The 13015-nt window shown below is 53.5% G+C and overlaps 3 protein-coding genes across 4 annotated transcripts; 2 read left to right on the top strand and 1 right to left on the bottom strand.

Annotated features, from left to right (window-relative positions):
* The first annotated feature begins 401 nt into the window (after positions 1-401).
* CHCHD2 (coiled-coil-helix-coiled-coil-helix domain containing 2) lies at positions 402-2510 on the top strand. The gene is made up of 4 exons (XM_042879703.1): positions 402-560; positions 1003-1228; positions 1773-1932; positions 2279-2510. The coding sequence occupies exons 1-4, from the start codon at positions 511-513 to the stop codon at positions 2287-2289; spliced, it is 447 nt and encodes a 148-aa protein (XP_042735637.1). The 5' UTR covers positions 402-510; the 3' UTR covers positions 2290-2510.
* Positions 2511-3433: 923 nt separating this feature from the next.
* Positions 3434-11600, top strand: PHKG1 (phosphorylase kinase catalytic subunit gamma 1). 2 transcript variants are annotated; one of them, XM_042879433.1, is made up of 11 exons: positions 3434-3505; positions 4189-4298; positions 4760-4935; positions 5253-5307; positions 5782-5847; positions 6076-6239; positions 6650-6740; positions 7060-7213; positions 7294-7419; positions 7960-8256; positions 10751-11600. In XM_042879433.1, exons 2-10 carry the CDS (start codon positions 4216-4218, stop codon positions 8209-8211), a joined length of 1167 nt encoding a protein of 388 aa, XP_042735367.1. In that variant the 5' UTR covers positions 3434-3505; positions 4189-4215; the 3' UTR covers positions 8212-8256; positions 10751-11600. The 2 variants fall into 2 exon arrangements, with proteins under 2 accessions (XP_042735367.1, XP_042735366.1); XM_042879432.1 differs by having other exon boundaries at positions 3442-3510.
* On the bottom strand, positions 8805-12278 carry SUMF2 (sulfatase modifying factor 2). The gene is made up of 9 exons (XM_042879434.1): positions 12133-12278; positions 11725-11881; positions 11529-11643; positions 11132-11176; positions 10831-10981; positions 10531-10586; positions 10050-10134; positions 9310-9472; positions 8805-9041 (listed from the first exon to the last, which is right to left on the bottom strand). Exons 1-9 carry the CDS (start codon positions 12188-12190, stop codon positions 8936-8938), a joined length of 936 nt encoding a protein of 311 aa, XP_042735368.1. The 5' UTR covers positions 12191-12278; the 3' UTR covers positions 8805-8935.
* Positions 12279-13015: the final 737 nt, after the last annotated feature.

Below are 13015 nucleotides of genomic sequence, written 5' to 3'. Positions count from 1 at the left end.
ATAATCTCATGCAGACTGGTCACTTGGGCTCATTTCCATTATTGTCTGTAGGTTAGGTACTAAAAATATTAAAAACCCAGACAAGTTCCGTGTTGCATTAATTAATTAATTCATTAATTGATGCTGTGGGTGCAGCAGCTTTGCACCACGACAGCGAGCTGTGGGACTGTGCTTTAATTGTACTCCTATGGAATGACTTTTGTCTTTCTTACAACTCCTATTAAATGGTTCACACGTTTCTGAAGCTCTGCTAAGGTTAAGAGCTGGCAGCAGGTTTCCAAAACAAGCTGCGTTTTGTCTAAAGCATTCCCTCCTTCGCATCCAGTAGGATCAGCGCCTCAGGCGGGAAGGATGGGGGCGTGACCACAGCAAGCCCCGCCCCTCGCTGCGGCGGAAGTGGCACACGGTGCACGGCGGAAGTGACGCAGCGCGCGGCGGGTGTCTGTTGACCTTCAGCGGCGCGGCTCGGCGTGGTTACATTTTGTCCCGGTTCCTCTCCCGCTTGCCGCCATGCCCAGAGGGGGACGCAGCCGCTCGTCCCGCGTTGCGCCGCCCGCCAGGTGAGCGCTGTTGGGCCTTCTACCTTCTGGCCCTTTTCTCGGGTCCCCGCCCCAGGGCCGTGTAGGCCGCAGAGGCCTCGCAGCCGTGTCGGGGTGGGTGACGCAGAGGGGTCGTGCGCTGCTCGGGGCTCTGGAGCGGGGTGGGCGCTTTGCTGGGTGGAGGGGATCGGTTCCCTGTAGCATTAAGGCCGTGTTTGAGCAGCCCCTTCCGGGTCGGGCCTCGTTGCCCATAACGTGCTACTGGGATGGGGATGTGCTGGCCTTTAAAAAAAAAAAAAAAAAAGCTGCAAAGCTCCTGCAGTGTGTAAAACAAAACTGCCTGGAACGCCGTGTCCTTGCCATCTGTGCGTGGGGTCACGCGAAGAGGAATTGCCAGTGTTTGCTCTCTGAGGCCTCAGCCCTTCAGAGCAGGAATGTGAGCTCTGTCTGTGTGTCCTCACAGCCGGGCGCCGCAGATGAGAGCAGCACCGCCAGCCCCTGCACCAGCACCCGCCTCTGCCGTGGCTGCTCCTGCCCCAAAACAGCCCGGGCTGATGGCGCAGATGGCCACGACGGCAGCAGGAGTCGCTGTGGGCTCTGCTGTGGGGCACACCATCGGTCACGCACTTACCGGAGGCTTTGGCGGAGGAAGCAGCACTGAGGCTGCCAGGCCTGACATTACTTACCAGGTAAGGGAAGGCACGGCTGGGTGCTGACCGCTGAGGTGGGGTTAACTGGAGAGAATAGATGTGTATAGGCTGAAGTAATTGCTACAGCCTTAAAAACTGCACAAGTTCTGGCTAGGAATTCTAGAGCAACTTTCTTGACTCGGTCTCCAAATTAAAGTAGTTCAAAGGGTCACACGTTGCAGTGCACACAGCTGTGTTGTCTTCAGTACCCTTGATTTCACAGGGGACTTCCGTGTTCCAGGTCTGATAATGATAAGATCTATTGCAAGATTTTTGTCCTGCAGTCACCTCTTGTGCTGCTGAGACATCAGTATGGTGCTGTTGCCTTGCTCAGGTATTATCCAGAGTTACTTAAGTGTGTGCAACCTGCACAACTGCTCAGAACACCTCATGTCATCACTGGAGACTTTGTACTTTCCATTTAAGAAGTAATGTGCTATGACAAAAATGCAGGGAAGAAGTGTACAGAAAGAAGCGCAGGGGTGGCACGGCTTCATGGGTGGAGCAGGTGTGGGGGTGCTTACAGAGGTGTCTGCTGTTTCAGGAACCCCAGGCCGCTCAGCCTGCTTACCAGCAGCAGCAGCAGCAGTTTGCTCCTTGCCAGTATGAAATGAAGCAGTTCCTGGAGTGTGCCCAGAACCAGACTGACCTCAAGCTGTGCGAGGGCTTCAGTGAAGTGCTGAAGCAGTGCAGGTTTGCTAATGGTAAGCAGACAGCAGTACCAGCCAAGTGTGCTGATGTGGGAGGACAAGGAACTGCCAAACACGGGGGTCTGGATTGCTGAATCTTCAGCACCTGTCAGCAAATGCTGGGGGGAGAGGGGGAACATCTTAGCCTGTGTCTGCCTTATAGCAGGGATGATGGAATGGTTTGAGATGGAAGGGACCCCCAGAGGCCATCTGGTCCCACTGCTGCAGTGCACAGGGACACCCACAGCTCCATCAGTGCTCACGGCCCTCCAGCCTGAGCTGGGGGTGTGCAGGGATGGCACCATCCCCCTCTGGGTCTAAAACTTCACGTGATTAACTGTTGTAACTTCTTATCTTACAGGTTTAGCTTAAGCCTCCAGACCAAGGCTGCTGAAGACCACTTTATGAGAACTGACCTATGAATGAAAAAGCTTTGCTAATAGTCTAAAGCTGTCTGATATCTTGTTAGTTTTGTGTAGTCACACTGTTGTCTTTGTGGCTTCATTTCTGCCATAGCCTCTACAGCTGTGATACAACTGCAAACTAATTGAGCACAAAGTGGAAAAAATGATCAATAAAGTGGAATGAGTTGATTGGGGCTAACTATTTTGTTTCTTTAACTGTTGTGTTGAATGTGAGTGATGTGGTGTACAAATAAACTCTGAAGGTACCTTGCTCTGGTGGGTTTTGGACTGCTGGGTGATTTGAGGATTGAAGGTGAGCAGGCATGAAGTGATTTTAGCAGGCTGAGCGCGCTTGTCAGGTCTGCTGGCATGAAAAACGCCTGCAGGGCTGGAAGTGCAGCACACCAGGAACAGCCTTGGCTTGGGGCTTGGACTGACATTTCCTGGAGTATCTGAACCCCAGGGGCAACTTCTGCTATTACAGTGTGGTGAGGAGGGAGGTTAGGGCTGATTTTGCAATGCTCTGCGAGCAGCAGCTCAGCCTGCAACCAATCACAGTTCTGACTACAGCTTCTGTGTTCAGTTTCAAGAGGCTGAGAAATGCCATCCCTCTACTTGAAAACGCGGCGGAGCATCGCACGAGTAACTGCCATGACGAGCAGCCGCGCGCTTCCAAGACAAAAGGCCTGAAACGCTCTTATGTGGGACTCGTAGCCCGCAGTAACACGAGTCATTTAAAAAATATCCCCAAAATACCTTCTTGCTGCTTGCTGAGCTGCTGTCACGCGTCCCACCTGTTCCTCAGAGCCTCACCTCTCTGAGCCGCGTTTCCTGGAAGCGAACGGATAAAATTAGCGCTCTGGGCCGCGCGGCGTGGAGGGACGGGGGCAGAAACACCAAGTCCGGGTGGTTCGGGCGAAGCAGCGCAAAGAGCGCAGAGCGCAGAGCGCAGAGCGCAGCCCGACCGCCGCGCTCGTCAGCAAAGCGGCGAAAAGGACTCACCGCCCCTGCGGGCACCGCCGGCCTCGCCCCGCCCCGGGCAGCCGCTCCCCGCTCCCGCAGCCCCGCCGTTATTTTCGGCGCCGCTCCTCCCCCTCCTCCGCTCCTCCTCCCGTCCCGCTCCGCTTCCGGCCCCGGGCGGGCGGATGGCGCACGGCTGAGGCGGCGGCGCTGCGGGAGCCGAGGTGAGGCGAGGCGAGGCCGGGCCGTGGGGGGGCGGCAGGGCGGTGCGGAGCGGCGCGCGCTGACACCCGGCTCGCGTTCCCCATAGAAGCGTTTTCTCTGCGCGGCTCGTGTAGGATTTGAGCCCCAAATCGGGTCAGCGCTTCTCCCACGTCTCCCAGCAGCTGCGTTTGATGGTATAAATGTGCGAACGACGGGCGTTAATCGATATGCTTGCTAACCCGACGCAAAGCAGGCTGTGTGGGATCGCCCCCGGCCCGCACCCATCCCTGCGATCCAATTCGGGCTGCCAACAACGACGAGAGTTGGGGCTGTGGCAGCGAGCAGCAGCTTAAAAGGGAAGAAAACAAAGCGCTGCTTGGGGGAGGTTCGGAGCCCGGCTGGGCGCTGCTGGCACCCAGGAGTGCTGCCCTGCCCGACCCCGCACCTCAGCCCCATCTGACCCTGCAGTGCTGGCAGCAGCTCCAGCTCTCCTCTCCCTTCCCTTTTCATGCCATTTTCTCCTACTGTTACTCAGCCAAAAGCCATCTGGGACAAATTCACATAATAAAGAGGGGAGAAAGAAGTGTTAGAACTGGAAATAACGGGGGTGGGAGGAAGAGAGGTGGATCTCAAAGCTCAGCAGGGTCCCCGGATGGTGGTATAGGCTGATGTTTTGGGACCAGCAGAGCTATTCTTCCCCCAGACCTGTTCCACCTGCCAGGACCCAACCATGACAAAGGAGGAGGACCTCCCAGACTGGAACACGTCCAAGGACTTCTATGAAAAATATGAGCCGAAGGAGGTTCTGGGCCGGTAAAGCTTGGTTCTGACAAACTGTTTTGCTCGATCACAGCAGGAATCTGATATGGTCAGAGCCCACAGCACCACAGGGTTAAAAATAGCATGTAGAAGCTCTTTCCATCTGCTCAAAGTTTGTCCCCCTAAGCCAGGAAAACACCACAGCCCCACTGTATGTCTGTGCTGGGTGGGGGGGGAACCCGTAGACTCAGGGAATGGTTTGGGGTGGAAGGGATCTTAAAGATCATCCCGTTCCAACCCTCTGCCCAGCCACAATTCCCCAGCTCAGGGCCCCTCCCAGGAGCTCACACCACGTCCCTATTAGTTTATAGAATAATCTGTGTTGGAAGGGACCCATAAGGATCATCGGGTGCATCTCCCAGTTGTGGGAAAGCGATTCCATCCTGATCCTCCACAGCACATCATGCAAACGGGGATGGGAAAATACCTCATCGTTCCTGTGCTGTTCCTGGCAGGGGGGTGAGCAGCGTCGTCCGCCGGTGCATCCACAAAGCCACCAGGCAGGAGTATGCCGTGAAGATCATCGACATCACAGCAGGGAACATCTCCCCCCAGGAGGTGCAGGAGCTGCGTGAGGCCACAGCCAAGGAGATCGACATCCTGCGGAAGGTCTCGGGACACCCCAACGTCAGTGAGTCAGGGCAGGAGGGTTTCTGCCACGTTTACTCTTTGAGCCCAGGAAGGGCTTTGGGGTGATATCCCTGGATGTCAGAGCTCTGTGAGACCCACGGTCCTGGCACGATGCAGGGCACCTGCTCAGAGCATCCCCTGCTCTGCCTCTGCCCAGGCTGCCTGGCCATGATCAAAACGCTAACGAAGATCAGCTCGTTAATTCAGCTAGCAGTTAGATCAGCAATTTTCAGTCCGTTAGTAGAAAGGAGCTCTCTGTGCATGGGGTGTGTGGTAAGGAGCACACTGCACAGAGCTCACAGCTCCATTTCATTGCAGTCCAGCTGAAGGACAGCTATGAGTCCAGCACCTTCTTCTTCCTGGTGTTCGATCTGTAAGTACCAGCTCCCCAAGCCCTATTGTCCCCATTTCTCCACATTTCCACCCTACAGACAGCCAGAACTCTCCCCAGCTTTTTTGCTATGACCCCAATGGGCAAAACAGGGACATGACTGGGTCTTGCTTCAGGTAGGAAGGAGTCTGCTCACTCAGCCTCAGCTCTGCCCCCCTCAATCAGCAGCAGCTCAGGTTTCCCCATAACCTTTGGTGGGAGCTTGGAGTTATTTATATGCCCAGCAGGACCAGGGCTGGCACAACGCCGCAACTCGTGGCACCTTGATGGACCCACTGGGCCCTGCCTGCTCTGTGTACAGCCTTTCTTCTTCCTGCAAGATATCAAGGCATTTTTAACCCTTTCTTATTAATGGGTCAGCTTCTCATTTTGTGCAGTTAGCACCATAGGGCTGATAAGGGACAGTAACCCCTAGGCAGTCCATGTCTTGAGGCTGATTTTCCCTCCTGCATGCAGGATGAAAAGAGGGGAGCTCTTTGATTACCTCACTGAGAAGGTCACCTTAAGCGAGAAGGAAACCAGGTAAGGCTGAAATTGTGCTGCAAAACCAGAGCACGAGTTCCAAGTACAGCCGTGCAGCCAGCACAGGAACGTGCAGGAACAAAATGCCACCCGGGCTGTGCCCCTGTGCTTGGGTGCTGGGGCTTTTGCATGGGGGCTGAGCTGTGTGGCCCCTATCCCTGTCCTTGTCCCCATCCCTGGGAGCGCAGTGCCAGCGGGCACTGGGAGTAATGCTGTCTCCCCTCCCAGGAAGATCATGCACGCGCTGCTGGAAGTGATTCAGTACCTGCATTCCATTGACATCGTGCACCGCGACCTGAAGCCGGAGAACATCCTCCTGGATGATGACATGAACATTAAGCTGACAGACTTTGGCTTCTCCTGCCAGCTGCGTGAGAACGAGAAGCTCAAAGGTGGGTGCGCAGCGCTGACACGATGCCCATGGTGAGCTGGTGCTGGTGCAGCCCTCTCCAGCCTCGCTCCTTCCCATGAAAACACTGCAGACAAAGTTTTATCCACTTTGTCCTCCAGTTGACCCTCATTACTCTATTCATCAAGTTTTTCCTCCTCCTGCCCTGCAAAGAGCAACGTAATCAACAACAGGCATCTCCTTCCAGCAGCATCCTCCCTGCTCTCCTCACTCACGTTATAATTCGTTATAACTCACCAACTTAAGTCAGCAGCCAGATGCACACAAGGTGCAGTCACTGCCTGCCACGACCATCACTGCAAGGATCTGAACACATCTTGTTGCCTCTCTAGGACAAGCTGCTTCAGTGTGACACAGTCATCCCTAAGGGGATGCTCTGCCCCTGTTTTGCAGAAATCTGTGGTACACCTGGCTACCTGGCCCCCGAAATCCTGCACTGCTCCATGGATGATGAACACGAGGGCTATGGGAAAGAAGTGGACATGTGAGTGAGGTGCCCTCAGTCCTTGGGGTGCTTGTAAAATGAGATGATTTGAGGCACAGCAGGAATTGCTCCTCATTGGGACCAGCCTTAGGGTTTGCAAGGAATTGAATAATGCATTTAAAAAGAAAAAAATGTTCCAGGGGGCTGCAGGGGGCTGTCCTGGTAAGCAGCAGACCCTGGATGCACCCATGTCCCCATGGAGCTGCTGGAGCCTGAGCCCCAATGTTCCAGGCTGGCCCCTGCACCCCATTGCCTCCAGTGTGGGGTATGGATCCTTTGGGTGCTGCTGGAGCTGGTGTGTCCTCCTGGGTCCCTGCAGGTGGAGCACCGGGGTGATCATGTACACACTGCTGGCTGGCTCACCTCCCTTCTGGCACCGCAAGCAGATGCTGATGCTGCGGATGATCATGAACGGGGACTACCAGTTTGGCTCCCCAGAGTGGGATGATCGCTCTGACACCGTCAAGGACCTGGTGGGTGCTGAGGAAAGGGGAAATACAGTGGGGAGCAGGTGGCTGGGACGCCATGGGATCAATCCACTGCTGTCCTGCAGATCTCCAGATTCCTGGTGGTGGACCCACAGCGGCGGTACACGGCGAGGGAGGCATTGGCACATCCCTTCTTCCAGCAGTATGACGTGGAGGAGGTCCGACACTTCAGCCCCTTCCGGAAATTCAAGGTGAGGTTGGTGCTGGGAACAGGGACACCTTGGCACCCTGAACCCAGGAGGAGAACGTGGGATGGGTGTTCTGGATGGGGAGGAAGAAATGGTGTTCATCAGCAGGGTTGATGGAGCTAGGCTTCGGCAGGATGCAGCACCATGGTGGGGACACCTCTTCCAGCACTACTTTGTGATATTTGTATACAGTTCATGGTAGATGGGACACTTAGGAGCATAGTTTACTGATCTACAAGTAAATACCATAACTTTTATGAACATACAGCCTGAAAGGAGAGCATAGTGTGTGTGTGAGAGGGGCAGCCTCTTCTCCCAACCAACAAGCAATAGAACAAGAGAAAACAGCCTCAAGTTGCACCAGGGAAAGTTTAGGTTGGATGTTAGGAAAGACTTCTTCAGAGAGAAAAGATTGTGAAGCATGGGAACAGACTGCCCAGGGGAGCGGCCGAGCCCCCATCCCTGGAGGCGGTGAAGCGACACGCAGCCTGGGGACAGGGCTGAGCGGTGAGACAGGGTCCCAACTTCCCCCTTTCCCCACAGGTGATCTGTCTGACCGTGCTGGCGTCCGTCCGCATTTACTACCAGTACCGCATGGTGAAGGCGGTGACGCGGGAGCTGGTGGTGCGGGACCCGTACGCGCTGAAGCCCATCCGCAAGCTGATCGACGCCTGCGCCTTCCGCACCTACCGGCACTGGGTGAAGAAGGGCGAGGCGCAGAACAGGGCCGCGCTCTTCGAGAACACCTGCAAGGCTGTTCTGCTCGCCCTGGCGGCCGAGGAAGAGCTGTTTTGATGGCAGCGTCGCTGCTGCTTGAGTTGGGTTTTGCTCAGAGTTAAGGCAAGTAAAATATTTCCAATCCAAACGGTGATTTTTGGTGCTTTTTCTTAAAACCTGCTGGGCTCGAGCTAGGTGCAGATGGCTGTTGTGCATGCTGGGTAGATCCCAGTTTGGGTTTTCTCCTAACTTGCTCTAAGGGACTGCTTTGGAGTAGTTGCCACCAGTAGAGCAGCAGATCACAGAATGGCTTGGGTGGGAAGGGATCTCAAGGATCATGAATCTTCAATCTGCTGCCACAGGCAGGGCCACCAACCTCCCCATTTAATACTAAACCAGGCTGTCCAGGGCCCCATCCAACCTGGCCTTGAACACCTCCAGGGACGGGGCATCCACAGCCTCTCTGCTGGACTTAGGAGACGAGCAGTGCCTGGCAGGCTGTCCTCAACCCACTGTGCCCAGGGCTCCTGTGCCATCAGATTTGGGGTTGGACTCACACAAACAGCCCTCTGATTGCTGCAGACACACCAGAAGGAGACATGTAATGTCTGCAGCACCCGTGGGCCATTAGAGACAAAATGCCTGTAATTGCTGCTCAGCACCCAGACATGCAGAAATGAGTTTTAGGCTAAAACTATTAATTTTTTTTTAAAAACTTCACTGGTTTAATGAAAATGGTTTCTGGGGATTACTGTCCATCTCCACAGGAGAAACTACCCTCAGGTCATGCCAGGTGCCCTCCTCAGAGCTCAGGTTTGGTTCTGCTGCTCTTAGTGGTGTGACTCGGGACGTCGGCAGCACAGCGGAAGCTGAGGTTGTCGGAGGCTGAGTCTGGTGTGTTCCCCATCCTGGGAAAGATACCCAGTTAGGAGGGTGAATGCAACCCTGTGTAACATGCTCCCACTTACCTAAGTTTTAGAAAGGCATTCAATTATAAGCACTTGATGGAAAACAAATTATTTGAGAAGGAATTAGGAATGAATTTACAGCATTAGAATTTTTAGCAATATCTGTAGTGTTTTCCTAAATGCTTCTCAACAAATCTAGATAGGAACAGACAAAGTAACCCCTTCTTACACAGCTGAAGAAGAAAGCACAAGCAGTACTGGCACTGACCTGGTAGTGATGCAGGCCCGGTGGTTTGCAGACCCATCCACAGTGTCGATCCATGAGGCCCCTCTCAGCACACGCATCGCCTCAGCGTGTGGCTGGGGACGGCCTGGTGGTTTGTACTGTGAGGCCGTCCACTCCCAGGTGTTCCCCAGCAGGTCATAGATTCCTGAGACAGAAGGTTCCCACAGAATCATTACTGTTGATCTCCAAGATCATGAAGTCCAACTCCACCCCATCGTGCCCACTGGCCACATCCCGCTGTGCCACATCTACACATATTAGGATTATGGGGTTGCAAAAACACTTCTGTGCATGGGGAGATGGGGCTTTCACATCCCTGAAAGATCCCAGCAGAACAAGAAGCTCCTTGCTGTACTGCTAACCAGCCCCTAGCAGCAGCTAGACAACTGCTGAATAACTGTCTTATCTTAAATGCCCCCACCATTTTCCACCCCCAGGAGGGAATGGCACTTGCTGCCCTCCAACACGCCTGGGATTTTCAAATAAATCCCATGGAAATGCAGAATAACTGCCTGCTAATGGGCGTGGGATGGCACAGTGAAGTGCTCCAGCTGTACATCAGCTGCAGTAACAACACTTTCACTGGGCTCACTCACACTGTCAAGATGCTGATGAGATCCCATTTCACATTTGAAACTCTGCTACAACTACAGGGTTTATAATTAGCGTTGAATGGTGAGTAGATTGTACCCAAAGAGCTGGGCAGTGATGCCTCTCCATACCATAATTGTTCTGAGGTGAGAATGCTGCTACCGGGGACACACCGTGATAGCCATCCTCAGCCCTGTCCCCCCTTGGGAAGTCACCCTGGGTGAGGAAAGATGACATTAAGCAAAGACCAACTGCAGAGAAGAAAAGTCCTGCTTCTTACAAAAAAAAGTATATAAAGCCCAACTGCACTTAAACAATGGAAATAACTCTTCACTGCAGATTAACTTGGCACATTGCATTTGTGTCCAAGAGAGGTGATCAACCATCTCACGTTATCCTAGGGGAAAAATAATCATCTCTGCAAGAAAAACGTGCCGTTTTTTGGGAGAAGTGAAATCCCAGTCTCCCAGGGGCACTGGGCTCCATCTGCTCCCTTAGGAACACTGTGGACAACCCCCAGGAGCTCTGCAGTACCTCACAACCAAGTGCTATGTGCCCAAGTCCCCAGCTGACCACTGCCCAGTGCGACCAGGACAGCTGGTGTGAGCTCACCTGCCACAGGTTGGTCCGGTTTGGCTGGAATTTGTTCCCCCAGGGATACAGCCTTTCTGTTGAAGAAGAAGTGAGCAGTTATCCAAGGATCCTCTCTCATTTGTTGTGGCTGCTGTTTTCTGCTCAGCTTATATATCAGCTCCTGTACACCCACCAGATGGCATTTAGTGCTTTGCTGAGGGAAGCACATTAAGCTACTGTTTATCCCATTTATTTCCAGGTTGAAATGGCTCCTTCCAACTCAGGATATGCTATGATAGAAAGCCACTGGATGTGAGCAGGGAGGGGGTGCCTACTTACGCTCCAGGCCTCCCCGGGCAGCAAACTCCCACTCCTCCTCAGCTGGGAGCCTTTTTCCCTTCCAACTGCAGAACGCCTGTGCGTCGTTCCAGCTCACGTGCAGCACTGGGTGCTCCAATCTGTCTGCGATGCCAGAGCCAGGACCTGCAGGCTGTAAATTGCAGTGATCTTCATCAGTTTCATTAATCACCAAGAGAAAGGATTGAACAGAGCAAGGTGGGGAGCCTGCACAGAGGAAACAGATGCTATTTTCCGCTTGGTTTTAAGAAAGAACTCACCACTGTGCCTGCTTCACACCCACCTGTCGCCAAAAAGCTTTCTCAACTGGCAGCCACCAAGGAGCAGACTGGGAAAAAAAGCAACATCGGATTAAAGCCATACTGCCCCCCTCCCCAGAGACCCTTCAGTCATCCTACAACAGTGCATGGAAAGAGGAGGATGCGTTAGGTTGGGAGCTGTTTGATCCGGGTTATTGTGAATCACAGAATGATTAAGGTTAGAAAAGACCTGTTAGATCCCCAAGCCCACCCCACCATGCCCATTAAACACATCCCTCAGTGCCACCTCTGCACAGTTCTGGAACATCTCCAGGGATGGGGACTGCACACTCCCTGGGCAATCACCACCTCCCCCATCGCTGAGCAGCCCCCACGATGCCACCTGAAACCTCTTGATCTCCCTCCAGGCTTCAGATTTACCTCCAGTTTTTGGGTGACTTTTTTTTTCAGCTCTTCTGATACGAAATCCTCAAAGACAAAGCTCCAGCCAAACGCTTCCGCTTCAGTTTTGTATTTCTTTTCTCTAACAAACTCCCTGGCACAAACACAACACGCTCAGACACCCGTGGCAGAGTTTTCCAAGAGCTGCACCAGCAGCCCCGCGATAGCAGCTCACCTGAAGTCTCTGTTGGTAACAGGGAACTTGTCAATAGCAAAGGGCTTCACTGTCACCTCCCGGATGGGCCTCTCCTCATCTCTGCTCTGCGTGGAGCTGGAGCCCATCTGGAACTTCCCCCCGGGCAGCTGCACCATGTGCTCATCGTTTCCAAACGCTGAAAGTGAAGCAGTCGGTACAAACATTAACGGGTAAACCTAAAAGCACAACGCAGCATTCCTAATTTGCCAAAAAAAAAAAAAAAAAAAAAAAGAAAAAGAAAAAAAAAAAAAAAGCTACTTCATATGCCGGATACACACTGCAATGTAACAAGCGACTGCAATTTGCATTTATATAGTTCTGCTCCTGCAGGGGGATGCAGGAAGCCAGACAGCGGTGCGAGCTGAAGCAGCAGCGCTCTCAGCTCACCCAGCAGAGCACAGCTGCAGCCCAGTACGCAGCAGCAAAGCAGCGCCGCTCTGTGCATCGCCCTGGGAACAAAGCCGAGCAGCACCGGCAGCGCCAAGAGCAAAACGCATCAGCAGCGGAACCGCAGGGCTCTGACCCAGAAGAGCTTCAGGGTGGGGAAATGTTTCCGGGGGAAGGGATGCACTTCCCCCACACCACGCCTACTGCATGTGCTTTCCAATTAGGGCACACGTACTTTTTCGTTTTAAGGAAAAGGAATGCTTTACATTACACGTAAATGTTGATATTTCACCTCCACGTATGAAAAGCCTCCTGTTACCCGGGCTACTGACAAACCCACACCACCAGATGCGCTTTATGTGCACATCTGGTTTTAAAAAGGTCACTCGTTCCAGTCATGCCGCCCTGACATAAAGCTGGTACAGAGTATCGACAGGAGGCAAACGAACCGCCTTCAGCCCCACCGTAGGGCTGCACGGGATCTAAATACCTTCCCTGGGGTCGTTCCCTTTCTCAGCCCCACTTCAGGGCAGCAGCTCCAGCCGCTCCCACCCTGCAGCCAGAACAACCACAGCGCCGGGACACCCAGCCCTACCAATAATGTTGCTCCAGAGCAGCAAGTTGCTGCAGGGATTTCAGCACTTGAGTTCATCCTGTATTCATCCCCTCACAACCCAACATCTCCTTTCCTCATACTGGCTCAGTATAAGCAGGATAAACATTCTGAGCCCCAGTCTGATAATGCCAACAAGATGAGGATTAGACAAAAATCACGTAGGACAGCAGCAGCCTGCTTGTGCTGCACAACTCCCTGCTTGCTAGGCTTTGAACACAGCACTCTGCCTGCATCTCCTGCAGTGTCCACAGCCTCTGCTTGCCAACA

This window comes from Lagopus leucura, unplaced genomic scaffold (genome assembly GCF_019238085.1).
Source record: "Lagopus leucura isolate 7727_CA_CO unplaced genomic scaffold, USGS_WTPT01 Super-Scaffold_100024, whole genome shotgun sequence".
NCBI classification, from domain to species: Eukaryota; Metazoa; Chordata; class Aves; order Galliformes; family Phasianidae; genus Lagopus; species Lagopus leucura.
Note: the sequence above shows the minus strand (reverse complement) of the source record. Positions and strands in the feature narration are given on the sequence as shown.